This window comes from Eschscholzia californica, unplaced genomic scaffold (assembly GCF_041429995.1).
Source record: "Eschscholzia californica isolate CP2 unplaced genomic scaffold, dmEscCali1.0.p SCAF_6, whole genome shotgun sequence".
Lineage (NCBI taxonomy): Eukaryota > Viridiplantae > Streptophyta > Magnoliopsida > Ranunculales > Papaveraceae > Eschscholzia > Eschscholzia californica.
Window position 1 is genome coordinate 19,276,452 of NW_028238483.1, and position 26,831 is coordinate 19,303,282.

Here is a 26,831-nt window from a genome sequence, read left to right on the forward strand (position 1 = left end):
TTTACCTCTAACTCAACATCTGTTTGTCCTCTTTATATATTAATTCACTTCGGTACTAGGGAGGTTTCTGTTTTTTCTTTTTTTTTCAAAGCACCGATAAAGTTAATAAGGGTAAAAGAAGTATTTAAGTCAAATATTCCTACCCAAGAAGTTCAAAGGAAATATTCTCATATATATCTCTAAGATATAGATGCACTAGAATTAAAATTATTTCTATATTTACGTTATTTATTTTCATCCATTGTAATTCTCTTCTAGTATAAATAAATATGGAGATATATGGTTTTCCTCTTCCAAAACCTAAATCTTTCAAGGGCCGTGATTGAATGAGCTCGAGCTCACACCGTGAGGTGTGAGCTCGAGCTTGCCACCGTTAGATAGGGAAGGATCAAGATTGGACCCCACGTGCACAGTAGCTTCTCTCTAATTTTACGGACCAACTATCACCAACATAAAAAAATGACCATTTAAATGTATTTAATTACAGAACTTGCCCTTGCCAATACCCCTTTACAATACTGAACCTATTTTACAATGAACTAAGGCTTCCTCCATGAAGTCATGGTATCTTTCACGAAAATATTCACTGAGTTATTTGTCTCACCATGACCATCCTATATTTTTCGGAATGCATAGATTTCGTCAAAAATTTGGTCAACAAAAAATTGACCAATTTATTTTTTAATTGTTATAGGGAAACTGTTTTAGTTGACAATTTCTTCTCATGCCACCTCTTCCGTCTACCATCACCATCATTTGACTCTCTCTCGCGCGGTGTCTCCCTTTTTCTTATTCCTCTTTATGTGTTCGTCTCCCTCGCTCTCTTTCTCTTTCTTCCTCTATTTGCCTGTATCTCTTTCATTCTCTGTCAGTGAACCCTAATCCTCAAAGAGGGTTTCGAAAAATCTACTCTAGATTTCAATCTGTGGTCGGTCGAACACAAAAGAGTTGTGTATGGTCGCCCACGAAATCCTCAGAAGAGGAAAGATTGATTAAGGAGGATTAATCCACGAGGGTTTCGTGGCCAACCAACCACAAACCTTTTGTGGTCGTTTGACCATGAAGCATTGCGTGGTCGGCCGACCACAAAGTCTGAAACCTTGAGGATGGTTTTCGACTCCCTCCTTGAGGATTACGATTCATTAAAAGAGAGAGAGAGGCAAATGATGGTGATGGTGGTCGGAGGTGGTGACCGGAGATGGTGATCGGGAGAAGAAAACCGAGAGAGAAATTTGAAAAAAAAAATGAAGGTCGGAGGAGGTGGTCGGAGATGGTTCGTACCCGTATGGAGAAGAACGTCAACTAAAACTAAAATCGTTTTCCTATAACAACTACGAAATAAATGGATCAATTAAATTTTAGTCAAAGTCTATGCATTCTTAACAATATATGATGGTCATGGTGGATGGTGAGACAAATAACTCGGTGAAGGGATGTTAGTGAAAAATGGCATGAGTTGGTGGAGGAAGCCTTGGTTCATTTTGAAGTAGGTTCGGTATTGTCAAGAAGTAGTGGCAAGGGCTAGTTTTGTAATTAAATGCATTTAAATGGTCATATTCTGTGTTGGTAATAGTTGGTCCCTAAAATTAGGGAGAAACTAGTTGTGCGCGTGGATTGTGATTTTGATCCTACCTATCTAACGGTGGCAAGCTCGAGCTCACACCCCAGGGTATGAGCTCGAGCTCATTCAATCACAACCCATCTTTCAAAAGTGAGTTCAACTTGTTTTTATTAATTAGAAACAATAATAGTATTTTCCATTCACATATTGTGTTTGCAGTTGAACTTATTTTTCTATACGACTCAAATTTGTCTGAACTCAACCTAAATTAGCCGACGTATTACTTAGACTAGACGATAATATTCTTCAATCAACTAAAATCTGGAGGCTAATTTTACTATTGAATCTAGAAAAATATAACAGCTCCTATGCCTTGTGGACTTCTTTCTCATACTCAAATGCACAGCAAGCTAGTTACACTGTGAATATGAATAATTGAGGAGAAATGAACACATAAAGAATAGAGAGGTGATAGGGGGACTCCCCGTTCACTCCATGATGTACTCCCTCTCATAGGTACAACCGTACAAGCAGGGGCGGAACCAGAAAATAGTGTGAGGGAGGGCAAAGATGATATCTAATAGAAGAGATCATACATAAAAAATTTGTGGGAGTCAAAATTACTATTAGAAGTCAAATTCCAGGGAGGGCCATTACCCTCCCCGGCCACCCCCTAGCTCCGCCCCTGCGTACAAGGGGTGTTTTAATCTTAAAACACTAAAAAAAGACTAAATACCCCCTTGTTTCGTTAGCTACTTCACCAATGGAGTATGCCATGGGGTACACGGGGAAGTCCCCCCGTCGTTTTTATAAAGAATAAAGAAATATGACTCTCGACTCATTTTTCAGTCGAATCCCGTAGTAGTATTTGTCCGGATAGAATCATAGAATGTTATAGAAAAAGTGATTTCACTTTACTATACACACCTTACAAAGAGTTTGGTCTAGACCTAGACCTTTCTATAGTAGTGGCCAACTTGTTGTAGGTCCAGAACTAAATGACATATTTAGCGTATTTCAATCCGCAACTATCAAATTGGATTCCCAACAAAAAAAGAAAAACTATCAAATTGGAAGTAGTTGTCGTGAGACTCCACGCACTCTGTTGAACCTTTTTCTAATGCACGTTTAGTCCATAACTTGAAATGTCAAAACAAGATGGATGTCATTGGGACATGTCAACAATGACCATATAATATCTTTTATTAACTATTTTCTTGAGTGAAATCAAACATACTGAAATGTGTAATCAGTATTTTTGAGTCAAATCTCTTTCTCTCTCTCTCGAGTCTTGATGGACTTTAACAAAGACGGACGAGGCCTAATCCGGGTTTCTGCCGGGCCCGTCCTCGCCTGTCGGATTCAAAACAATCCCTGTTTTCGAGTCTATTCTCTTTCTCTCTCTTGAGTCTTGATGGACTTCAAGTAAGACGGACCAGCCTAATCCGAATGTATGCCGAGGCAGTCCTCTCCTCGCCTGTCGGATTCAAAACAGAGGCCCAAGAGAAACTGGATTAACCTGACACGTTTTCCGGGACGTGCCGGGTCTGTACGGACCGGTCCGTTCCTGGACCCAACCGGGGCCGGCCCGAAGAGCTAAGCACAGTGTGTAGTTGGATCTTGGATGAGATGACTCAAGTAAAGAGAAGCCATTTGAGGAGAGAACAAAAGAAATGGCAAGAGAGGGAACCCAGAATCAGAATCTGGGCAAGAACAATAACACAGGGATTTTCTTCCTGGTAACATTGATTCTCTGGTTCATTTCTATAGTATTTGAGATTGTGTTCAATAAGAGAGTACAACTTCTTTGGATAGTTGCTGGTTGTTTCTTCTTTCAAACTGCAAATTGGCTAATCCGTCTTACCCTCTCTCAAGATGCTCTTTTTGTCAATACCACCGTCTCTCTTCTTCATTCTTCCATTTCTTCTTTCTCAGGTTATAACCCTCTCGCTCTCTCTCTCTCATCGGTTTCTATGTTGATTTTTTTTCTCTGAATGTTAATTTCATTATTCTTGAAGTGTTCGATGCAATTCCTTTTTCTGGTTATGAGTTTGAGATCTAAGGGGCTATCATTTGAGAGAGGCACACCAGCCTAAGTTAAAGAAGATGGACAATGAAGTTAGTGTTATAGGATGGTGCGGACGAGCCTTCTGGACTGCTAGTGATACTGTCCGCTTTGGCACACTTGGACCTCATGGCTTAAAAATGTCTCACTAGGGAAGGGTGCTTAACCTCTTAAGAGGAGCACCGCACTCCATCTCACCACCAAGGTGGGATTGACTTACAACACACCCTCCCAAGACCACATCATAGTAGAGCGAATCGTGCTGATAACGTGTTATAAGATGGTGCAGACCAGCCTTCTGGGCTGCTAGTGATACTGTCCGCTTTGGCACACCTGAGCCTCGCGGTTTTAAAAGGCCTCACTAGCGAAGGGTGCATAACCTCTTATGAGGAGCACCACACTCCGTTTCACCACTAATGTGGGATTGCTTTACAACAATTAGTATTTTTTACATGCTTACAAGGCACGAGAAGAGTTTTTTTTAGAGACATGAGAAGAGTTATTATGAAGATAAATCAAGATTTATTAATTGAATAAGCCCTATACCAATACTTATTAATGTCTCGGGCTCTTAGAAACCACTGCTATTCCAAGGGCCTTAAACCCTATCTATCTTTTTTTTTTGAAATAAACCAGAATATCATTCATAGAAGGAATACATTCCAACAAATTACATGGTGTTGATGATTTTGACTCCTTTGAGTACAACATGGATTTACTACAAATAACAAAATGAAACTTACACAAGTAAAGACAACATGAAGGGAAAGGAAGTACAAGATTGCAAAAATAAAATAAAAAGACCCTAAAGGTCACAAATAAAAGATCTTACAGATCACGAAGGAGGCCCTAAAAGTCGTGAATTATAATACTTAATTATATGTAATCAAGATGGACCAAGTAGAGAAGAATTACGGTTTCATCAAAAGCACAACCAAGTTTCTCGGAGACGGATTATTATACTTCATTTCGAAGACGAAGGTTAAGTGATTTCATAACTTTATCTTTTTGTTGTTTATGTATAATCTTTCCTCCTCCATTGATATTTTCTTTTTATCGTCAAGATACAGAAACCATATCAATGAGGAAGAGAAAGAAATTTGAATATGGAAAATGCCTTAATGTTTCCTCTCGTTCATTCCTGTTTTTTGGAAAATCTCTCAAATCTAGAACATAAAATCGAATCTCTACTTCTAAAAGATTACTGTAGATCAAAAGAAAAATATATACATAACAAGAGGAAATTCCGGAGAAAGAAACCCTCCTCCGGAATAATTCAAGATCTAGGAAACTGGTTTGGAGATGATTGAGGAGGCGGTTGGGAGAGAATGGAGGAGGCGATTTTGGCTCCTACCCCATCTATCTTTATTTTAGGTTGGTATTTTGAGGCTATAACTTTGGTTAGGGTTGGTCGTGGGGCGGCATACAAGACTTGGTTAATTACTTACAGGGATTTTATATAAGTTAAAAAATTAATACCCGTTTTAGGGTTAATTCTTTTGGTCCTTTATATGTGACTAATGGCCCCATTAAGTGTCACACTTTGATTTAGCCTCTAAAGGAAAAAAAGATCGCCTTCTTCGAAACTTATGTTGTTTCTTTCAATAATTTTTCTTTCTATATCTACATCATATTTCTGTTTCGCTCCCACTTCATTCTCTCACTCTCTCTACCTCTTATCCTTGATTGGTCCCAATAAGTGTCGCACTTTGATTTTGCCTCTAAAGGAAAAGAGATCGCCTTCCAAGAAACTTACGTTGTTTCTTTAAATAATTTTTCTTTCTATATCCACATCATATTTCTGTTTCGCTTCCGCTTCATTCTCTCACTCTCTCCACCTCTTCTCCTTCACCAAGAAGGTCAGCGGAACAAATTCGTCAGGCTATGATTTTTTGCCAACGAACTTCATAAAAACAAAAAGAAATCTTCTTCATCTCCCGCAACCATCACCATCACCACCACCACCACCACCACCGCCGTCATCATCTTTCTTCTTATTTATCTCCCCCCTGTTATGGCGAAGCGGATTCTCCTCTTCGCCAGAAATAATTTTGTCTTGTCTAGATTGAGGAACTCCAAATGCAGACGGAACTTTTATCGGCTAACAAGATTCTTCCCTTCGTCAGAAGAGAGAGATGGAGAGTGAGGCGGAAAAAGAGAGAGAGAGAGAGGAAGAGAGGAAAGATAATGATAATGTTGGTGAGAATAGGAAGAAAATGAGAGATTTTTTTCCTGGATGTCGCCAACCGAAAGTCGTCGATCGTAACTTTCTACGTCCGACCATATTAGTAAAGAGGAGGGATGAAGTGGTGGAGTGAGAGAGTGAAGTGAGCATGATAAGAAATATGATGTGGAAAAATAATAATTATATAAGTGTTGTAAGGATAATTTCGAAAAAAAGACAAAAGCTTTTTGCTCTTGAAGGCAAAACGACCAATTGGTCACAAATTGGGGGCCTAAAGGAATTAAACCTTGTTTTTAACATTCTAATATTTTTTTACCAACACCGCCACCTTGGTCACAACCACTTTAAACCACCACCATCAATTTTTTGTCAGGTTCTCTCCTCTCCTCTACATCTCCTCAAATTGTCTCCCAGTTTCCCTTTCTCTCTCGCTATCCTAATCTCTCTTTTTCTTTCTCCCTCGTTAAACTCATTCGAGGGTTTCCCTTCGTCCACACCTTTTGTCTGAAAGGGGAGAAATCCCCACCCAAATTTAGAAAGAAATCATTAGACGATGGAGATTTGACTCAATAATAAAATTTCTTTTAAGTTAAATCTGATTAACCGAGTCTTATATGTCCCAACTAAAATTATATGTCCAAACACTTGCCATATTTTAATACCTAAATTACATGCTAGATAACTGCTTTCACGATGATGCAATCCCAATACCCATGGACTTAAGAGGTGGTATTGGTATCAATCCATTTTTTTTTTTTTTGGAAATTGACTACGATCTACGATCGACATTACAATGACATTGATACATAAAAAATGTGATAAGAACGATAACTATCGATTCAAACTCTTACAAAGAACGACCCTATAGCTAAACTAAACTATGACCTAAAGTGCCAACAACCCTTGGTTGGAGTGGTAAGAGGTATAATCTTCCACCTAGAGGTCAAGGGTTCGAGGCACACGCTGAATAATTCAAAAAAAAAAAAACTATGACCTAAAGTCCAAAAACATTATTTATACCTTAATAACTCAAGTTCAATAAATCATAAAACCCACCTCTTTTGGGAATCGAAATTGGGACCTTTAAAATTTTGAAGTTTATGTCAACCCATTGGACGGACAACGAATTGTTGACCAATCCATTTTAACTAAGGATATTGGACTCATAAACCTCGAAGTTGAAGATGGTTAGTCTTATAGATGCCAAAGGGATGCTATCTGCTTTCTGGCTTGGAGACTTCTTGTTCCACCTAACGGACAACAAAACTCTCTTCCATATAACTTTCTCGCTTCCATTTCTTTTGTCATCCATTAATTCCCCCTCGGCTCTTGTCGTCAGTTTTGTCCTCTCTATTTATGAGTATATAGAATAGAGCAGTGGGTAGTTGGATGAGATGACTCAAGTAAAGAGAAGCCATTGAGGAGAGAACAGAAGAAGAAATGGCAAGAGAGAGAACCCAGAATCAGAATCTGTTCAAGAACAATAACACTGGGATTTTCTTCCTGGTAACATTGATTCTCTGGTTCATTTCTATAGTAATTGAGATTGTGTTCAATAAGAGAGTACAACTTCTTTGGATAGTTGCTGGTTGTTTCTTCTTTCAAACTGCAAATTGGGTAACCCGTCTTACCCTCTCTCAAGATGCTCTTTTTGTCAATACCACCGTCTCTCTTCTTCATTCTTCCATTTCTTCTTTCTCAGGTTATAACTCTCTCTCTCTCTCTCATTGGTTTCTATGTTGATTTTTCTTTTCTCTGAATGTTAATTTCATTATTCTTGAAGTGTTTGATGCAATTCCTTTTTCTGGTTATGAGTTTGAGAGCTCTAAAACATGGAACAAAACCTAGGGTTTCTAAAATTGGTATATATACAGATACATATATCAGTCTCGAGAGTTTGTAGGGAATTTAAAAATTGGTACTAGGAGTTCAAGTAAAGGGTCAAAATGATGAGAGTTCATAGTTGTCCCTTTAATTGTTTTGGTGCTTGTTTTGGCCGGAGAGACACCAATTGGACAGCCAGGTCACCAATGTGGGTAATTTGGAACAAGTTGAAAGACCGTTCTATTGCTTTCGGTCGGCTAGGTTTTGGTCTGACTCTTTTCGATCTCTTTAACGGCACAATGCCGGTAGGCTTATACTTTGTCTCGATATTATTAGCAAGGTAATGGGAATGTGTAAGCTTAAATTATTAACGGAGGGTTAATGTACTGTCTTCTAATAGTTCAACCCTAGAGTAACATACCACTCATGATGGGGAAACATGGATAACTGATAGAAACATATTTTCTTTTGAAGATGTTAATGGAGATTCATCAATTTTGATGAGATGTTAACTGAAATTAAAATCCTAGAACCTAGGTCTTACTTGCAAACTTTGGCGGGGTTTTTAGTGGACTGAGAGGGAAATGAGGGTGAATATGGAATCGAATCGACGGAGGCATCATAAATGGAGAACATGTATTGTCAGTCTTACTATCACTTTAGTTGTAGGGTTATTCTGGAGCGCAAAGAATTTATGACTGCGTGAGGTGACACAATGATAACGACTCACTCTGCTTGCGACTCACTTGAACCATATTAGAGCTAAAATAAGCTAATTAGAATATTGAACAAGGTTTAAAAATACGATTTTACGTCTCGACGCGGTTTGCTCTCACAAGGCGAGGCAGTGCCTCAAGGCACGCCTCGATGCGTGAAATACGATGAAAAAATTGCTAAAGATAATGACATCAACTATGTAAAATTATATCATAACAAGATTTTGTACTTAAATACCATAAAATATATTCGAACTTGAAAATAGTAAAACTAAACAAAGAAGTAGAGAGAAACAATTCCTTTAATATGCAATAGGAAAAGTAAAAGAAGAACAAGAAGCAAACAATTAAAAACTAGACAGAGAATTGGTATATGTAGCAGGCTAGTGGCAGTAAAACTAGAAGAAGAGATAGAAGATGATACATATAGCAGGCTAGCAGCAGTAAAAGTAAAAGAAGCCAGAGGCTCAAAATTATAGAGAAAGAAACACTTGCCAAAAAGAAGAAGAGATAGAGACTTGTAGCAGCAAGCCATCAACCAACAAGAAAAGTAGAAGAAGATGACTAAAAATAATGTTTTTTTTTTCTGACCTAAAAAAACGTATGCCTTGAGGCGCCTCGGGGCCGCCTCGCCTCGATGCACGCCTCGATGCGTATGATATTTTTAAAACCTTGATATTGAAGATGATATTAAGATTTCTCCTACAATATTTCACATTCTTCCTAGAGTCACTGTGGATATGACACTCTCCTCCACATGCACTTTTATATGTTTCCGTTTAGAGAAACAAATACCTAGATCTTTCTTTAAAGTAGATTATCGAGTATATAGAAGCTGTTAAGTTTGTAGTCTTCCAACTCAAAACGAATTGACAATGAGTTGAGAAGACCTAGACATTATATTCTTGGTAGCCAGATTGGCCTTCTCCCATGTGGGACTATTCTCCCACACCCCCTCACGTGTGGCGTTCTTTGAGCCTAACACATGTTTTTTCCTTTTCGGGCGATGTGGAGCACGTGTGGCTTTTAAGCCTTTCACGTGTGGGCTTAGCTCTGATATCATGTTAAGTTTGTGGTAATCCAACTCAAAACCAATTGGCAATGATTGGAGAGGACCTAGCAGGCCCGTGGATGGGGGTGTGCGGGCCGTGCGCCCGCACAGGCCCCCCCACCACAAGGGGCCCATTCTTTTGGGAGTCTGTTAATTTTAGTCTAAATATACGATTAATAGTAAGCGCGTGAGAGTAAAACATTAAAGGTGTAATAGCTCGTTGGTAAGCTGTTTGGAGTTATTGTAACATGTGTGGAATCAAACCCCACACATGGTGTTTTTCCTAGTTTTCGGTGAGATTTTGAGGGGCACTTTTAAGACTACCCAATCTTTTCCGAGTTTACCCTCTATGCATGCTATCTTTCTTTTCTTGTTTTAATTAACTATGATTTTAATAATCAAATAACTTATTGTAGTATTTGCAAGCATATAATACTTAAGACCTTCCAAATCACGTCTCCTCATTCTCCGCAAATCTTATGACTTTGATAATCAAATAACATATTGTATATTTGCATAGCCTGTAATACATTAAGGACTTCGATACCGCGTCTCTTCGCTCTCTACAAATCCAATTTCTTTCAGACAAATGTCTATCACTGGCTCTTCAAGAAATATTTTTTTTGCTATTTCTCTCTCTCTGTAATGTAATCTATCTCTTGAAACTTTGATTTTGGATCATGTAAAAAGACAAAGTCGGAGCTGTGATTTCGAATAAAAACCTATACCGAGACCGGGAAGCTTTAATTGATTATTAGGCGCATGATAGAGCAACACAATTTATTGGTTTAGATTTGTCAAAGATTTTATATAATTTATACAGGAAAATTATAAAAAAATTGTGTTTATATTTCGCATGCAAAAATTTATTTTGCTTTGCTTGTATAAAAGGGCCCCGATTAAAGTTTGGCACAGGGCCCTAATTTGGTAGCCACGACCCTGGGACCTAGACATTATATTCTTGGTTGCTAGATTGCCCTTCTCTCATGCGGGACTATTCTCACAGAAACAAAGTTATTAGCTTTACTAGTGTACTTATTATTTTTGAGATGCATGCATTCGCTTGCATGGACTACGAAACTAATAACTACTTTTTTGCATTTCCATGTTTCATGTACTAGTATGTTAATTTGGTGATGTGAAATGGAAGTTTCATGTACAAGGCACCTGGTCCCACGTTGTTTAAGAAAACCTTGGTTATAACATATCCTAGTTGGGTACGCCTTTGAGGTGCATTTGGAACCTAGATCGGTCAGGTAGAGAAGCCTGTGGTGGTCTAGGGCAAACCCATGCCAAGGAAAAACCTTGTACAATGTGGAACCCTGGTCCTGGCCTCCTCGGTGGTGCTTAAATCAGGGGCAATATGCTAGTATTTAGATGGGCATGACATCATTTCAGTAAACCTATTAATTAAGACCATGCCGTGTATGAATACTTTTTCTATCTTATTTCTTGCGAAGTAGAGAGTAACTTGGCCTTATATTTCATTGAATGCACAGTGATTCTCATTCTACTTAACCAGTTGGGAACAAAGAATCTGGGGGAGGTTTTTGAGCACTCCCAGTTGTTTGGCGGCACATGGATTGGATCATACCCTGCACTGTGCATCTCTTGTGGTTACTTTGCATATGATCAATGGGATATGCTTCGTTATCGTCTCTACAGTGGTTTGATTCCTTCTATTCTTGTCCACCACTTGATTCTCTTGGTTTGTTTCACACTCGCACTCTATCGGAACGTGACCATCAACTATCTTATTCTTACCCTCATCTGTGAGGTATGCCTTTCTGAAGTTTTTATTGTCCCTCAATCTATCCAAATACGAATTCTTGCTTCCCATGATCTTTAGTTATGGAAAATCATAAGATTGAAAACGTAATTGGGTTACATACATCCATTAGCTTGAGCATAATAATCAACCTTGATGAGTTGCAAATGATCTACTATTCTGGTTTGTCTAACACTTGAAATAATTCAGTAATGAAACTAGAGGTCTGCGAATGATTGTAGGCTTTGATGGTTCCTAGCTAGAAAGGTCCATTGGTTTCACTTAAATGATTTGTCTTGTAGCTGTGGCGGAACTATGACATAGCAGTAGCTTTAATATCTCATATAACAACTAGTTGACACTGTTGCTTGCTTCTGGTAGGGCTGTTGTCTTTCATCTTTATCTCGTTCTTATATGGGTCAGGATCTGTTCTACTTCACGCACGCCAGTATGCCACAGTTAATCGTGCCATATGACTCACATCTGCCGAGGTTAACTCGTCGTGTTGTGATTCATCATTCAAAAAATTAGATCTTCTAGAACTTTTATCGCTCTCAGAAGTTGAATGAATCTTTAACAGTAAAAAAAGACGAATTCCCTTAGAATGGTTAATTTCAATCATCTTGTCTTGGCTAAATGAATAATCTGGTTTTATTATGGCTAAACTACTTCATGAGAAATCATCCTAAAAAATCATTTTCACCTGTTTCCATATGCGGGTAACTGTGTAAACAAATCCCAACCTGGTGTCTGTGTATGTATATCAGAATATCATATATGCACAATACTATATATATATATATATATATATATATATATATATATATATATATATAAATTTATACAGGTATTTATGTATTTATGGTGATTAATTATTAATGGTTGCTTGAATAAACACTCAGTTGCACTCAATCTTTCTGCACGTGAGGAAGTTGAGAAGGATGGCAGGATTACGTGACTCCAAGAGTCAAATAGTGAAGATAGAATGGGTTCTGAGTTGGGTGACATTCTTCTTAGCAAGGTTTGGGTCTCACATTCTCATCACTATCAAACTCATCATAGACGCTAACAAGTTCGAAAAAGGCATAGAACTTCCACTTGCCCTTCTCGGAATGGCTGGAATGAACCTACTCAACATCTTCCTCGGTCTTGATCTTCTCAAAGCTTATAATAGAGAGAAGAAGAGTAGCCAACATCAACAGTAATGAAGAAACAAAAAAAGTTCATATAATGCAATTCATGTACGTAAAGAAAAGGTACGTGTATACACATGTAAATTAAAATTCCTTGAATGGAAATAGTTGCATTTCATTATTCTGGACGCAGGTGTATCATATGACAATCTTTTTCTGTTAGTCGGTTTCCTATTAGTCTAATACTTAAGTGGCGGGCCGTATCTAATCCGTACTCTTTAATATCATCTTCATAGCTTCTAACGAATGAACTGGCTTATGTTTTGTCACTTGTGAGTCTTTAGTGTGAGTTTCTAAGTCAGATCTGAAATCTGACTTGAGTTTTGAGTCTTTGAGATTAACTTGAATCAGATTCCAGAATGTTTGTTTCAGTCTGACTCGTCTATATGACTGATTTGGGTTGATTTTGATCAATATAGTCAGATTGTTCAGATTCAGACAATGAGGTGCATAAGGATTTGTGACACCCCAAGCCTTAGCAGTTATTGATATTGTCCCCGCTCACCAAAAGGCCTCGACACTTACTAAGCTTCAACACCCACCTATTGCCCAGGCTCCGGACACTCTCGTGAGCGATGTAGAAAAACTTGCATCTATGTGTTAGTTTCCAGTTTCGTTTTATCTCATATGCGGCATTTAATTTACGTGATCCAGGGTTGTGCAATTAAACTCTTGGAATCATTTAACGTTGTAGGAAAAGTTCAAATGTAATACCCTTCTACACTCGTTCGGTTTTATGTTCCAATTGGGCTTTATCTGTCATTAGGATTACGTCCACATCAATGGTCGTGAACTTGGATCAGGAACTTATGATTAATTTCTACCTGCAACTGAAAGTCCAAACTGTGATGATTCTGTATTCGGGTTTTGGTGTAGCAGAAGTTAGAGCTTTAATGTCGTATATTAGTTGTTACTCTTCTTCTGGTATGTCCTGAGTTTCAGTGAAATGAAGGAATTCTTTTTGATTTTGTAGTTTTGGTTGATGGCTTGCTTGAAGTTATTGTTTCTGGTTCCTTTATAAAAGCTTAATATGGCTTAAGGACTCCATAGCTAAGAGATTCACTGTTTTTTAGGTCAAGTATATTGTTCATTTCTGCATATATTTACAAACTAAAATTTATTCGAGGGCAAAACTTGTTAGGGTGATCTCGGGCCTCTCTCGCACAAAAAATAGCTCAAGAAGTGAGGTTTTTTTTTTCATACTTATAAACATATAACTTGTTCCCGTTACAACTGATGTCGAATTATCCTAATAATCTCCTCCTTGCACATCGGTTTTAGCTTCAACAACTCATCCGAATTATAACTAAATGGTCAAGTGCACGGAAAATTTTAAAAGGGGATCATCTCGACATTCGCTAACTTAGAGAGTCATCTGGAAAACTGATCATAATTTCTCCGCCAATAAAAAATAACCTAAAAAAGAATTACACAATTGTTTCAATATATCTTAAAATCTCAATATCTCTCAAGTAAAATCTCAATCTCTCTCAAGTAAAAACATCACACAATGAATTGGACGCGATTTTTTCTAATCAGTTTAGCGCTTAATTGCATAATTTTTTTATTCTCTTTGTATTTGAGTATGTTTTTTTTGAACGTATCAGAATTAAATCTTTTGTTAATTTTTTCGTGAGAAAGATCGAAACCAGAACTATCAACAACAAAGAGAAAAAAGAAATGATAGGGGCAGCACACAACTACTGGCAATGTGAATATCTCCCAATATCTTTCATAAGGTAACTGACTTTTAAAAAAGCAAAAAAAAAAAAAAAAAAAAAAAAAAAAGTAAACACACTTTTAAAGTGAAGAAAAAGAAGTTGAAATAAGAGAAGAGTGAGAGAGTAGTAATAGCTTCTTGTAAGACCAGTTTGGCCGAAAGTATGAGTCTAATTATGTGAAGCAATAAGTCCACCTCCTTACAATCATTCACTCCATTTCCCTATCTCAACTTCACTCTTTCAAACTTTTCCCAATTCAAAACCCTAAAAAGATGCAAAGTAGGAATTGGAATGAGGGATATAGACTTTTCCTTTTCCTTTTTCAATTCACTTTTTTCTTCACGTGTATCTTTTTTTTGGCAAACGATAAACTTGGGGAGAAAATCTGATACAGTTTCCCTACTCTGACGTGACATACTAGCAATTGAAAACGAAAGACTGAAAGTGTTTGGCTAGATGAACCAGTACCATGTGTTCTTTGGTACCGATTTAGCAGAACCCAACGATGAATTATTAGTAGTTAATCAATCTATATCCTAAACACTTTGATCGATGGACCATTCACTCTCCAATCTCTCTCTAAAGGATGCTTTGTATCGCTAGACCACATTGCATTAGTACATGTACATGTTTCTATCAATAAAGCAGAGAGAGTTCAATTTTTTATTTTTATTTTTTCGATTTTCTTCTTTAAATGGGGGACCATTTGAAGGCTTATATAAACTACTCGTACACACCAACACACACAAGGAAAAAAATTATTTTTTGTACTTAGAACCTTTAAAATATGTAAGATTATGATAAAAATGATTATCATTATTGGATTTGGGAAACATAAAGTGTAGGGATCATGTGTAGTGGGGTCGAGCCCTCGTGCATTTGCATGAGAGTTAGGTCCCAATAAACCCACCCTCCATCACCCTAAAAAGAAAAAAGAAGAAGATATCTACTTACAAAAGTTACAAATTGTACTCCTACTCCCACTTACAAGTTCAAAATATAAACATAACCACCTCCATACCTTCCTCCTCTCCACCACACTACCATTTTCCACCACCACTACCACCACCACCACCATCTCCTCCTCCTCCTCTTTTCTTAGTTTACAATACATAACAATGGCGTCTGAAAAGGTTGAGACGATTGTAGCTGGAAACTACGTAGAGATGGAACGAGAGGAAGATATTTCAAATGGTGGTGGAGATGGCGGAGCGGCTAAAAATAAGTTATCTAAATTTTTTTGGCAGGGTGGTTCTGTTTACGATGCTTGGTTTAGTTGTGCTTCGAACCAGGCATGCATTTATTTTATTTTTAACTTATGGTGTGTTTTTATATCATTTTGATGTAAAATTGATTTTGGTGAATGAATGATGTGATTGATTTATGTAGGTAGCACAAGTACTATTGACATTGCCCTACTCATTTTCACAATTAGGGATGGTCTCCGGGATAGTATTTCAGCTGTTTTATGGGTTGATGGGGAGTTGGACTGCTTACCTTATTAGTATTCTCTATGTTGAATACCGTACTAGAAAAGAAAGAGAGAAGGTTGATTTCAGAAATCATGTTATTCAGGTACCCATTTCTACTCATTAATATATACTAATGCAACCCTTGATAAAATGCCGGACCCGTCTCCCGACTGAATCGTGACAGGGTAACGTGGTATGACAAGATTTAGAGAGCGAAAGTTTCTATCTAAATATGAAATATCGTCCGGCCATGTCACCCAGCCAGGATTCAAGAAGGAGACGGGTCGGGCAGAATCCCATTTCTTGTATTAAAATTCCTTGTTGAAATAATTGAAACCTATCTATTTATGTGCAGTGGTTTGAAGTTCTTGATGGGTTGTTGGGGAAACATTGGAGGAATGTCGGATTGTTTTTTAATTGCACCTTCCTTCTCTTTGGATCTGTAATTCAACTTATTGCTTGTGCCAGGTACATTTATCCATTTCTTTTCGCTCGATTTTTTTTTGTCCGAATGAAACACCCAATCTGTACACTTACATCCGTCACATGAGAGTAGGGTCCGTAAGTTGTGGTATTTTGAGTTTTGCCCAACCCGCAACCCTTTCCTCATACAAATGGATAATAACAAAACATTCCTTCCGTTCAATTTTCTCTACACCAACCTTGCCTTAGCCTAGTCGTTAAGATTTGGGCATTTGGCGAAACCTTTTGGTGTTGATGTGTAAAATTAAAAAAATTCATAATATAAGCTATATGTGTATCCAAATGTTATTGCTTTTGATCCTAAAGAGCTTTCTGTATCCCTCAGAATGTATAGAGGGCTGAAGACTCTGACAGGAAAATAAATTGTACAACGACATACTTGTAATAATCTCGGAAGAAATTCATTTAATTTGCTAATAATGTATATATATGCAGTAACATATACTACATAAACGACAATTTGGACAAGAGAACATGGACATACATATTTGGAGCATGTTGTGCAGTGACAGTGTTCATACCATCATTCCATAATTACAGAGTTTGGTCATTCTTAGGCCTTCTTATGACTACTTATACTTCTTGGTATCTCACCATTGCTTCCTTACTTCATGGACAGGTAGGTATTCTCACTTTCTTTTATTTATTTTTTAATTTTAACTTCAATTTAACTTAATTTAAATAATTTTTATTTTTATTTTTTTTTAAGGTCGAAGGAGTGAAACATTCAGGTCCAGCAAGATTAGTTCTATATTTTACTGGAGCAACCAATATTTTATACACCTTTGGTGGGCATGCCGTTACTGTGTAAGACTCGAATCATTGCTTTTTCTTGAAGAGACTGAAAGTTAATTTCTAGTACATTTGAAGGGAGGCAGGCCCTATAAAATTTGTCCTAGGATCTATAACTCATTGATTGTAAGTTGTAACGATCCACTGAGAATTGAACTTAGAATTTCGAGGTCACGGAGGAGTGTCCAACCACTAGACCAAATAGCAGTGAACAAAAAAAAAGTATAAGTTATTTTAATATATTAAATCTTATGAGTTAATTTTGATTAAGATTGGGATTTGATAATTGTAGAGAAATAATGCATGCAATGTGGAAGCCACAAAAGTTCAAGATGATTTACTTAATAGCAACACTTTATGTGCTAACACTTACGCTACCGTCGGCAATTTCTGTTTATTGGGCTTTTGGGGATTTGCTCTTAAATCATTCCAATGCCTTCGCATTGCTCCCAAAGTCTGGATTTAGAGATTCTGCTGTTATTCTCATGCTCATTCATCAGGTATTAAATTTCACTTTCCTTGTAAATTTGGACATAAATTTTGCCTATTCTAATAAAACAAGGTTTCTTGTTTTAGGTTAAAATGTTATTTTTGTTTATTTAGACCATTTTATACATTTATTGAAATTAATACTAATAAAACTTTATCTTCGATCTCTGATGCAGTTTATAACGTTTGGGTTTGCTTGTACTCCCTTGTACTTTGTCTGGGAGAAATTTATAGGAGTGCACGAGGTCAAAAGCGTATTCAAGAAAGCTATAGCTAGATTGCCCGTCGTGATACCAATATGGTTTTTGGCTATAATATTTCCCTTCTTTGGACCTATTAACTCTGCTGTTGGAGCTCTACTGGTTAGCTTCACAGTTTACATAATTCCTGCTTTAGCTCATATGCTAACATTTGCTACACCAACTGCAAGAGAGGTATTTTTCGGAACAAATAATTTTCTATTCGCACAAAATAAGAAAATTTATTGATTAATGCTCTTATTAATGTTAAAATTCTTTGTATTTTGCTTTATTTCCTTGAAAGTCATACAAGTTTGTAGTCAAGATCACAATAAAGAAATTTAAATTCTTTTTTGTTTTTATACCGTAAAATTTGAACCCTAGTTTTTCTAGTAGCAAGACAGATATGTTACAACTCAACTAAAATTAACTTCGTACTTTTAAGAGGGAATATTGAGTTTTTTTCTCTTGTTGTTTTGGATTTTGGTTGCAGAATGCAGTAGAAAGACCACCATCATTTTTAGGAGGATGGGCAGGATTATTCTCCATGAATATATTTGTTGTGGGTTGGGTACTGGTGGTAGGGTTTGGGTTTGGAGGGTGGGCAAGTATGCTCAATTTCATACAACAAGTCAATACATTTGGTCTCTTTACCAAATGCTATCAATGCCCTCCACACAAAACCAAGTAGAATTAATCCTTCATTATCACACCATTAGTTTGCTCTAAACTCAAAAAGAAAAAGAACGCCATATAGATAGTATATGTAAAGTGCTTGATTCTTGTGTTCTTGTAATTTGTGTGTTTATTTCTTCGACCCCCGCCAGTCACTACAAACGCTCTAGATCAGTGCAATGGAATGAGCCGGTTTGACAAAGGATCCTCGACTGTCCCCGGTTGCTTTAACCATTTTCCTCGAAGGAAACGTAGTTACCCCCTATGTTTGTGTGGGTTTCTAAAAGTTTAGATTTGATTTTATGGTGTTCATGATTAAAGATATTGTTGTTGTTTTGATTGATTTATGATAAGTAAGTTAATTAGAATTGAAACACATATGGTTAGTCTCTTGATTGAGTTGATTCATCTCATTATTAATTACTTAATCTAGAGCTCGATATTGTTCTTCCTCTCTAAATTAGTTCATATTTATGTTAATAACTCAAAATTTATTCAAAAGGCTAAGAAAACCTATATAGCTTGGGTGTTTAGTGATATAAAAGTATATAATTAACTTTTCATTTGTCCTCACTATAACCTTCTTAAGATATTTATTAAGAACCTTCAATAAATGGATAATGAACTCTAAAAATCTCGAGTATGATAGAAGGCCCATGCCCAATTTGTTTTTCTAATTCTAAAACATCTGTGGTTGTAAATATTTAAGAACTTTTGGAGCATGGTCCATCCTCTGTACCTTTATTTTTTTTTTGAACAATTTTTGTTTTTGATTTTGAATTTGGAAATGTGATTATATTTTGAGAAGGTGACGCAGCGGAAAAACTGATAAAAGCCTTAGAACTCCGTCTAAAGACTATTGAACCGAAATTGATAACAAGAATACTAAAATACTGAATTTTATTGATTGAATGAATAACTGAAACAACTTCTAAGCCCTCATTATAAAGACTTAGGGTTTCCTAATCTTGGTCAAACTCAAATAACAATTTCTAATAAATAAAATACTACTTTCCTAAACCTAATCAAATTCTAATAACAACTTCTAAATAAATAAAATACTAGAATCTAAAACCTAAAAAGTTTCCTAAAAATATAAAACTGCTAAAAATAATAATTCTCTACTAACAAAAATATTATGCTACTAAAATAACTAGATTTTAACATATCCAAGATACTTGGAATATCTGATGAAAATCTCCCTGCATCAGTCTCCTCCACTTCAAAGAAACTCGCCTCGAGTTTACTGATTGATTGGAAGGTTGTCTTGAATGGTACACCCATGAGAAAACTTTGTCGTGAATTGTGCATGGGAATCACCAAGCTATCAGATTGGACGGGAGACTTTATTAAGTCACAGAAAACTTGCGGACTATAATTGTGATGTGATTCAAACTCCCATTTCACTCCAAAAATAAACTTGTATAGATCATGAGTATAGTGATTGAAAATTACGAACTTCGATACTGATTGATTGGAAGGTTGTCTTGAATGGTACACCCATGAGAAAACTTTGTCGTGAATTGTGCATGGGAATCACCAAGCTATCAGATTGGATGGGAGACTTTATTAAGTCACAGAAAACTTGCGGACTATAATTGTGATGTGATTCAAACTCCCATTTCACTCCAAAAATAAACTTGTATAGATCATGAGTATAGTGATTGAAAATTACGAACTTCGATGAAGACTTTCTAATAAAACAACTTATCAATCCACGTGAAACAATTTTAGATTCGCCAAATTCTGAGAACGGATCATCGTATGAAGGAACTTCAATTAGACTAATGTTTGACTTCCGAAGTTTTTCACCTTCCTTTGTTTCAGCTTCTTGAACAACGTCCGTTGTCTCAATTTCCTGAACAACTTTCTTTGACTCGATTGGTTGAACCACTTTCTGTAACTCAATTTTCTGAATAATTTCTTCAGAAACAAATTCCTTACCGTGTAAATTGATATCAGGAGATTTATTTGTGAACACAATAATGTTAGATTTTGATTTGTGAGTAATATTACTTGAATTTTCTATGCTCACAATTTGTGGTGGTTCAATATTCTCTAAGGGAGTCGTTTTTACCTTTTTAATAGTTAAGTGAGGTTGTTCTTCCCTCCGAAATCCAAACTTCCTATATTCCCGTTCCTCAGCTTCAAGTTTTAGGGCCAAGTTGTACGCCTCCTGAATAGTCCATACTGTAACTATCCCCACTTTTTCTCGCAAACTAAATTTTAATCCGCTTAAAAATCGATTTGCTACAACATCTTCATATTCTATAATGTTCTCCATATTGTTTCTTTGAGCCAGTTTTGAAAACTCCTCATAGTACTCACCCACCGAACGCAATCCTTGTCTACAATTCTGGTAAGTCATAAACAAGTGTTGTTGATAATCTGGTGGTAAGAACCTCTCTCTCAGGTTTTCTTTCATAGACGGCCAATTCTGGATTGGAGCCCTTCCTTGCCCCACTCTTTGACGTTGTAACTGATCCCACCAAACAGCAGCACTTCCTTTCAGTCTACAAGCAATAATGTTTACCATCTGTTCACCAGGAACAGTATATGACATATTCACTTGCCGCTCAACCTCATGTAGCCAATCAAGGAACTCCTTCGACCGACAAATAACCATTGAAGAGTGGTATTTCTTCCTTGATTTTGTATTCATCATAATATCTACGCGGATATAATTGGTTAGGATAATAGTTACCTCTATTTTCTTGGTTGCCAACATATTGTTGAAGTGGTTGTTCTCTGCCTTCGTTTCCATTAACAGCTTGGTTGTGGGCGAATCCCTCAACACGTTCTCTGTTAATAGGTTGCCTAGGGTTTGTATTGACATTCAGGTTGTTAATCATCTCCATAACTTGGGTTAGTTGATGACTCAAACCGTCAATTTTTGCCCACATGACATTGTTACCTCGTTCACCGTCGAGGTTTGTGTATCTAACTTCGTCTTCTGCCATTAAGCCAGGAGAAACCTTGCTCTTGATGCCAACTGACGCAGCGGAAAAACTGATAAAAGCCTTAGAACTCCGTCTAAAGACTATTGAACCGAAATTGATAACAAGAATACTAAAATACTGAATTTTATTGATTGAATGAATGACTGAAACAACTTCTAAGCCCTCATTATATAGACTTAGGGTTTCCTAATCTTGGTCAAACTCAAATAACAATTTCTAATAAATAAAATACTACTTTCCTAAACCTAATCAAATTCTAATAACAACTTCTAAATAAATAAAATAATAGAATCTAAAACCTAAAAAGTTTCCTAAAAATATAAAACTGCTAAAAATAATAATTCTCTACTAACAAAAATATTATGCTACTAAAATAACTAAATTTTAACATATCCAAGATACTTGGAATATCTGATGAAAATCTCCCTGCATCAGAAGGATAGAAAGATGTCCTAGATTATAAGGAAGAATTTAGCATATACTTTGTTGGTTTCAGTGTATCGACTAAACGAGTTGATCCCACAAGTTTCTTTACCGAGTCACTAGTGAAACTGATTCTTACTTTGACTTTATTGTTAAATCAATCGAAAACACTTTCATGTTAAATTAATGGAGAAAGAATAAGAAAGAGAACAGTTCCATATCTTTCGTGTTTCTAATCAATAGTGTCTGGTATTTGGAAAGATGATTATAGTCAACTCTCACTATCGATTTAAGATTGAAAAAGAAATTGTATTCCTTCTTTGTTTTCTTATGTTTGAATTTAAAATTAATACAGTTATTGATTTTGAAAATCATAATATCCCTAATCTGGGAATTAGATAAACAAAAAAGAAAAATTTGAGGATTAGAAAAAAGTATGTTTTAATGACGCTCTGTACAGTACCACACAGTTAATGGTGTTTGTCTCTCATGATACAATGATTAACCTTTTGATTAGTTGGTACTTCGAACCAGAAAGCATTCAAACTCGAAAGTTGACTCCTCTATTTTGACATGAACAAACTTTCAATTAGTGGTAGAAATCTCAATGACAATCTTTCATTTTATTTTCTCTAAAATCTCTATTTGTTGTTTTATGACGCTTGGAGCACCGGGAAAAAGAATTTTTGGGCTTATAGTCCAAAAAACGGGTCCTAATAGTAGATATAATCCTCTCTAATCCTATAAAGGGTTTTAAAACCAAAAAAATAATATAAATGGATATCTAGTCCATTTGGTCTCATCTAGAGAGAAAACACAAATCTCTAGAATAAATATTATTTCATAATCCCTAATCTAACCTTTCCATATTTTATAACTGATTTATCTTCGAAATCTATGCATATCTTTTTCCATATTTATCTCCCATATTTCTCTCCAATCATGTTTCTATTCAAAGTAAGGATATCTTCATTATTATCTCTCATATTTGTCTCCAATCATGTTTCTATTCAAAGTAAGGATATCTTCATTATTTTCAGTAACGGAAACTCTTTATTTGATCTCTCTAAAACTGATTTAGTTGACAAACCTCCATTAAAATCAGAAAATCTTCTTCTTCTACATTATATTGCTGTCCAAATTCATCATTTATCAGGTTTAATACTTTCGAAATCTTTATAAACACCATTGTTAATATCTAATATTTCTTCTTATAACTAAAACCCTAATTATCTATTATAAAACGTATCAGATTTATGATACATATCTATAAGATCTGTTTACTAATTCATTAACTTCGAATGTATGATGTTTATTTTCTCTCTCTAAAATTTTCATAACTGTTTAAGATCTTTATGTTTATTCCTTATTCAATGATTCCTTCAAAGTTAGTATGTTATGTTTGCATTCAGTGATAATATCATATTTCTTTAGATCTATGTTTAATCTTTTGTTATTTCTGATATTTCGTGAGATCAGATTATCAATCATCAATCGAATGTTTGATGTTTATTTTCTTTCTCTCTCATAAAATTTCATTTATGTTTTTGATCTTGATGTTTAATCCTTCAACTCGAGTTTGACATTATTGCAATCAATCATCATAGCAGATATATTTAGATTTGTAGTTTAAGCTTAATGATATTCTCATTTTTTTTCTTCTGATCTGGTTTTCAATCCGTACGGATTTATAAAACATTTGCTCTTTCGTACGGTTACTCATAACAGAATTTACAGTACATGTACTTTATCGTAAATTACCACAATTTAATAGTAAATTATGGGTAATTTATAGAACATTACCCGTGCTTTAACACCAAAACAGTACTCATTTCATTAGTTGAAATACTTCGCTTTACTATCAAATCTCGTGTACTTTGCAATAAAGTATATATAATTTACGTATATCTTCATGTTCTTACCATTATGTATATAATTTACGTATAAGTGCACATAAATTGTGTATTATTTATTTACCATTACGTGTACTTTTCACCCAAAACAGTAGCCTTGATAAGTTTACCAAACTACTCAAAACCTTCAAATGTTGTCAAAATTTGACAAACATTATATATAATTTACGAAACTGTACATGTAGTTTATAATACAATATATGATTTTTTTTTTCTTTAATGTATGTGTATTTATGTGAGTAGATTTGATATACCAGATGAAATTTTAAAGAGAATCATCAAATCAAAGTGAGTCAGCGAAACTAATGGAGAATACATGGATCGGCACCATTTTTGAACCAAAGAAGATTTTGTACTTTTTTTTTGTAACAGAATGTAAAGGATGTGTAATGTAAAAGAAATTATGTGCAATGTAAAAGAAATTATGTGTAATTTATTGAACAAGACCCACATACATTTGATAAATTATGTTGTATACTTGACAAATGATGGTTTCCTCGTCATAAATAATACATAATTTATGTATTTGTTTCATAATTTGTATTCTATGTATATTTATGTATGAGTAAAAACGAAAACACATGTTGCTTTAATGTTCCTAAACAAATATACTATTTCCAAAACTGAAAGTTAAGTGAGAGAAAGTGATATATATCTTTTGTATATTAACCCCCAAATCACGCTAAATTGATCCTTGAAAATATACTATTTCCAAATCTGAAAGTTAAGTGAGAGAAAATTGATTTGAATCGAAAAAAAATTACATAATAAGAGAGAGAAAATTGATTTGGTTACGATTTTTGTTTTGAATTGATTTGGAAATAAATTTGCTTTCCAAAATGGTTAGAAGATAGAGAAAAATCAATTTCGGATTTATACGTTAGTTGCTTTAAATCCCCTAAATCACGCCTACATTAGAAACATTCCAAATTCACCCTGAAAAATTAAAAATCCCGTGATTTTTGTATGAGGGACATGGACGGTAGTTCTCTCATAAAGAATGGGTTATTATGTCCATAATGTAAAAAGACTAAATATCCATGTTTTGGGAAGATTGGATCATAAACCTTTTTTGAATATTATTTTGGTCTATATACCTACGGACTCCGGGAAAAATGGAATGAAACTTGGAGTTGATTTGGGTTATATTAATAAGAATCAAATATACACATGTTTTAGGTACAAATCTATTCAAATAAGGATGCATCAGATGACCGTTGGGTGAACAAAGGCGACGATTCGTGAGAAGAAAGCGTCGATTTAGATCTACAACTTCGGGATCTTCAAAAAATGGCCAGAGAGAACACCAACCCTTGGATCTGACTCATTGCCTGAAAAGATATCTCGGAGCTTAAAACAAGAGAGTTTTACACCCATGTGTTGACCAAAAACTACATCTGGGCCCTCGACGATAAAATGTCCATCGAGACGTCAAGCCCAACCCGGCTCGCTTGTCCTTGTTTGGGCCCAGTCCAGAAGTCTCTTAATGGGTACTCGTCAACTAGACCCTAAAACTCGTGTCGAGCCCAACCACGTGCAAAAAGTCTCCACGTGCACAGAACTCCACACGTCTGAGTCTCCACACGTCTGGCGCTTGACACGTCGAGATCTCCATGCACCACGTGTAAAGATCATTTGACGATGAGATCCTCGACATGTCACATATACCCATAATGACATAGATCTTAATGTTGGTCAACGTAACCTCAGAGACGATTATCCCCCATCAATGACATGCATAACATGGTAACGTCTCACATAAATGTGAGACCATGCGCATGCACAATCAGAGTAGTTGCCAGAGAACATGCACAACCGTTGTGCATGTACAGCTAGTGCACACGTCACCACATCCCAGGTATCTTGCCATGCATTTACTCTGTAACGGTCAAGCCTTTACTCCCCCAACGGATCACTCCTCAAGCCTATATAAAGAGGAACACTTTCATTTCTCAGATCATCGAATACAGAGCAAAGCAACCCATACCACTTCTTCTCCTCCACTCGCCCTCTGTTCTTCGATTTTTCTCGAGACGTTTGCATACAAGTTCACCTGGTTCTGGTCGTGGACACTACTAGACGCCTCAACGGTGTTAAAGCTCATCTTTGCTCGACGCTTCCGGCTCGACGCTTCCTGCTCGACGCTTCCTGCTCGACGCTTCCGGCTCGACGTTTCCTGCTCGACGCTTCCAGACGTCTTCGAGGAGATCACAACCTTCTTCTTGCTCGACGCTACTGGTAACATCTACTCTCGTACTTCTGATCATTTCACTCCCGTAGATTCGAACTCCGGTCATTCTACGAGCCTAGCCACTCTCCGATAATACATCAACGGTTATACCCTCGGCTTTTCGTTTATTATCCATTGTAATACTTTGCTGACTTGACCGTCGGAGGGCCCTTGGCAGGCACCATCCCGGTGTCCCCCCAAGCCTTCACGGGTTTGTTTGTGTCTGTTCATCTTCTTTTGCAGGTTTCTTTCACACGTTGCTGGTGCCCATCAATCAAGAACTCGACGTTTGGAATTCCAGAAGACGTTTCAGCTACCGACCTTCTGACTTCCGACCCGTAGACTTCTCACCGTCTACAGTTTGGCGCCCACCGTGGGGCCTCAGCAACTATCAACGAAGACAATCAGCCGAATGGAAGAGAACATGACATCTGCTCATCTTGACGTTTCTGCTCAACTTGCTCTACTTAACGCCCAAATGCGAGAGAACGCTGAACGTGTCAAGGCGTTAGAGGAAGAAAATCAACTGGTCAGAGCAGAGAACCAGTTACTCCAAGAAAAAATTACGGAAATTTCTATGACGACTCCAGAGGGCTCCAGAATTCGCACCTCAACAGATGCTAGACCATCTTCTACAAACATAAAAGAAGCAGGCCCTTCTAGTCAAGGAATTCTTGTAACGGTTGGAGGACCAACTTCAATTCCTGACGCTACTCCTGTCGCGCCATTACGTGTCTTCCCATACACGCATCAAGCTCTTCCAACTACTGCCGGTTAGAAAAGCTTGCCCTTACACTGGTAACTGCTGCTCGTAAACTCAGACCTTATTTCCAGTGTCACTCAATAGTGGTCGTTACGACATTTCCTCTAAAGAATGTCCTCCACAAACCTGAACTTTCTGGACGTCTCACCAAGTGGGCAGTGGAGCTGAGTGAGTATGACATTTCATACCAACCAAGGACCGCCATCAAATCACAGGTATTAGCTGATTTTCTTGTTGATTTTTCACCTAACATACTAATGCAGGCAGAGAAAGAGTTGTTATGCTTAACCGACAAAAGCGAACAGAAG

The 26,831-nt window shown here is 36.5% G+C and overlaps 2 protein-coding genes across 6 annotated transcripts; both read left to right on the forward strand.

The window, feature by feature from the left end:
* Window positions 1–6,985: 6,985 nt before the first annotated feature.
* On the forward strand, window positions 6,986–13,331 carry LOC147532230 (TRAM, LAG1 and CLN8 (TLC) lipid-sensing domain containing protein). Of its 5 annotated transcripts, none has more exons than XR_015227906.1 (4): window positions 6,986–7,513; window positions 10,902–11,179; window positions 12,073–12,426; window positions 12,783–13,331. XR_015227906.1 is itself a non-coding variant. In XM_086649106.1 (3 exons), the coding sequence occupies exons 1-3, from the start codon at window positions 7,252–7,254 to the stop codon at window positions 12,373–12,375; spliced, it is 843 nt and encodes a 280-aa protein (XP_086505232.1). In that variant the 5' UTR covers window positions 6,986–7,251; the 3' UTR covers window positions 12,376–12,546. The 5 variants fall into 5 exon arrangements, 1 of the variants encoding a protein (XP_086505232.1); XR_015227908.1 differs by having other exon boundaries at window positions 13,018–13,331; XR_015227907.1 differs by having other exon boundaries at window positions 13,058–13,331.
* A 1,500-nt stretch (window positions 13,332–14,831) lies between these two features.
* Window positions 14,832–18,612, forward strand: LOC147532231 (auxin transporter-like protein 3). Its single transcript, XM_086648314.1, has 8 exons — window positions 14,832–15,376; window positions 15,474–15,659; window positions 15,912–16,024; window positions 16,475–16,658; window positions 16,749–16,846; window positions 17,124–17,331; window positions 17,497–17,754; window positions 18,053–18,612. Exons 1-8 carry the CDS (start codon window positions 15,203–15,205, stop codon window positions 18,248–18,250), a joined length of 1,419 nt encoding a protein of 472 aa, XP_086504440.1. The 5' UTR covers window positions 14,832–15,202; the 3' UTR covers window positions 18,251–18,612.
* The last annotated feature ends 8,219 nt before the right edge of the window (window positions 18,613–26,831 follow it).

Excerpts from the sequence above, each read along its gene's own strand:
- LOC147532231 (XM_086648314.1), top strand. The coding sequence starts at position 15,203 with ATGGCGTCTGAAAAGGTTGAGACGATTGTAGCTGGAAACTACGTAGAG. Across the intron at positions 16,659-16,748 it reads CTTCCTTACTTCATGGACAG|GTCGAAGGAGTGAAACATTC; the intron begins GTAGGTATTCTC and ends TTTTTTTTTAAG. Across the intron at positions 17,755-18,052 it reads CTACACCAACTGCAAGAGAG|AATGCAGTAGAAAGACCACC; the intron begins GTATTTTTCGGA and ends TTTTGGTTGCAG.
- LOC147532230 (XM_086649106.1), top strand. The coding sequence starts at position 7,252 with ATGGCAAGAGAGAGAACCCAGAATCAGAATCTGTTCAAGAACAATAAC. Across the intron at positions 7,514-10,901 it reads TTCCATTTCTTCTTTCTCAG|TGATTCTCATTCTACTTAAC; the intron begins GTTATAACTCTC and ends TTGAATGCACAG. Across the intron at positions 11,180-12,072 it reads TTCTTACCCTCATCTGTGAG|TTGCACTCAATCTTTCTGCA; the intron begins GTATGCCTTTCT and ends ATAAACACTCAG.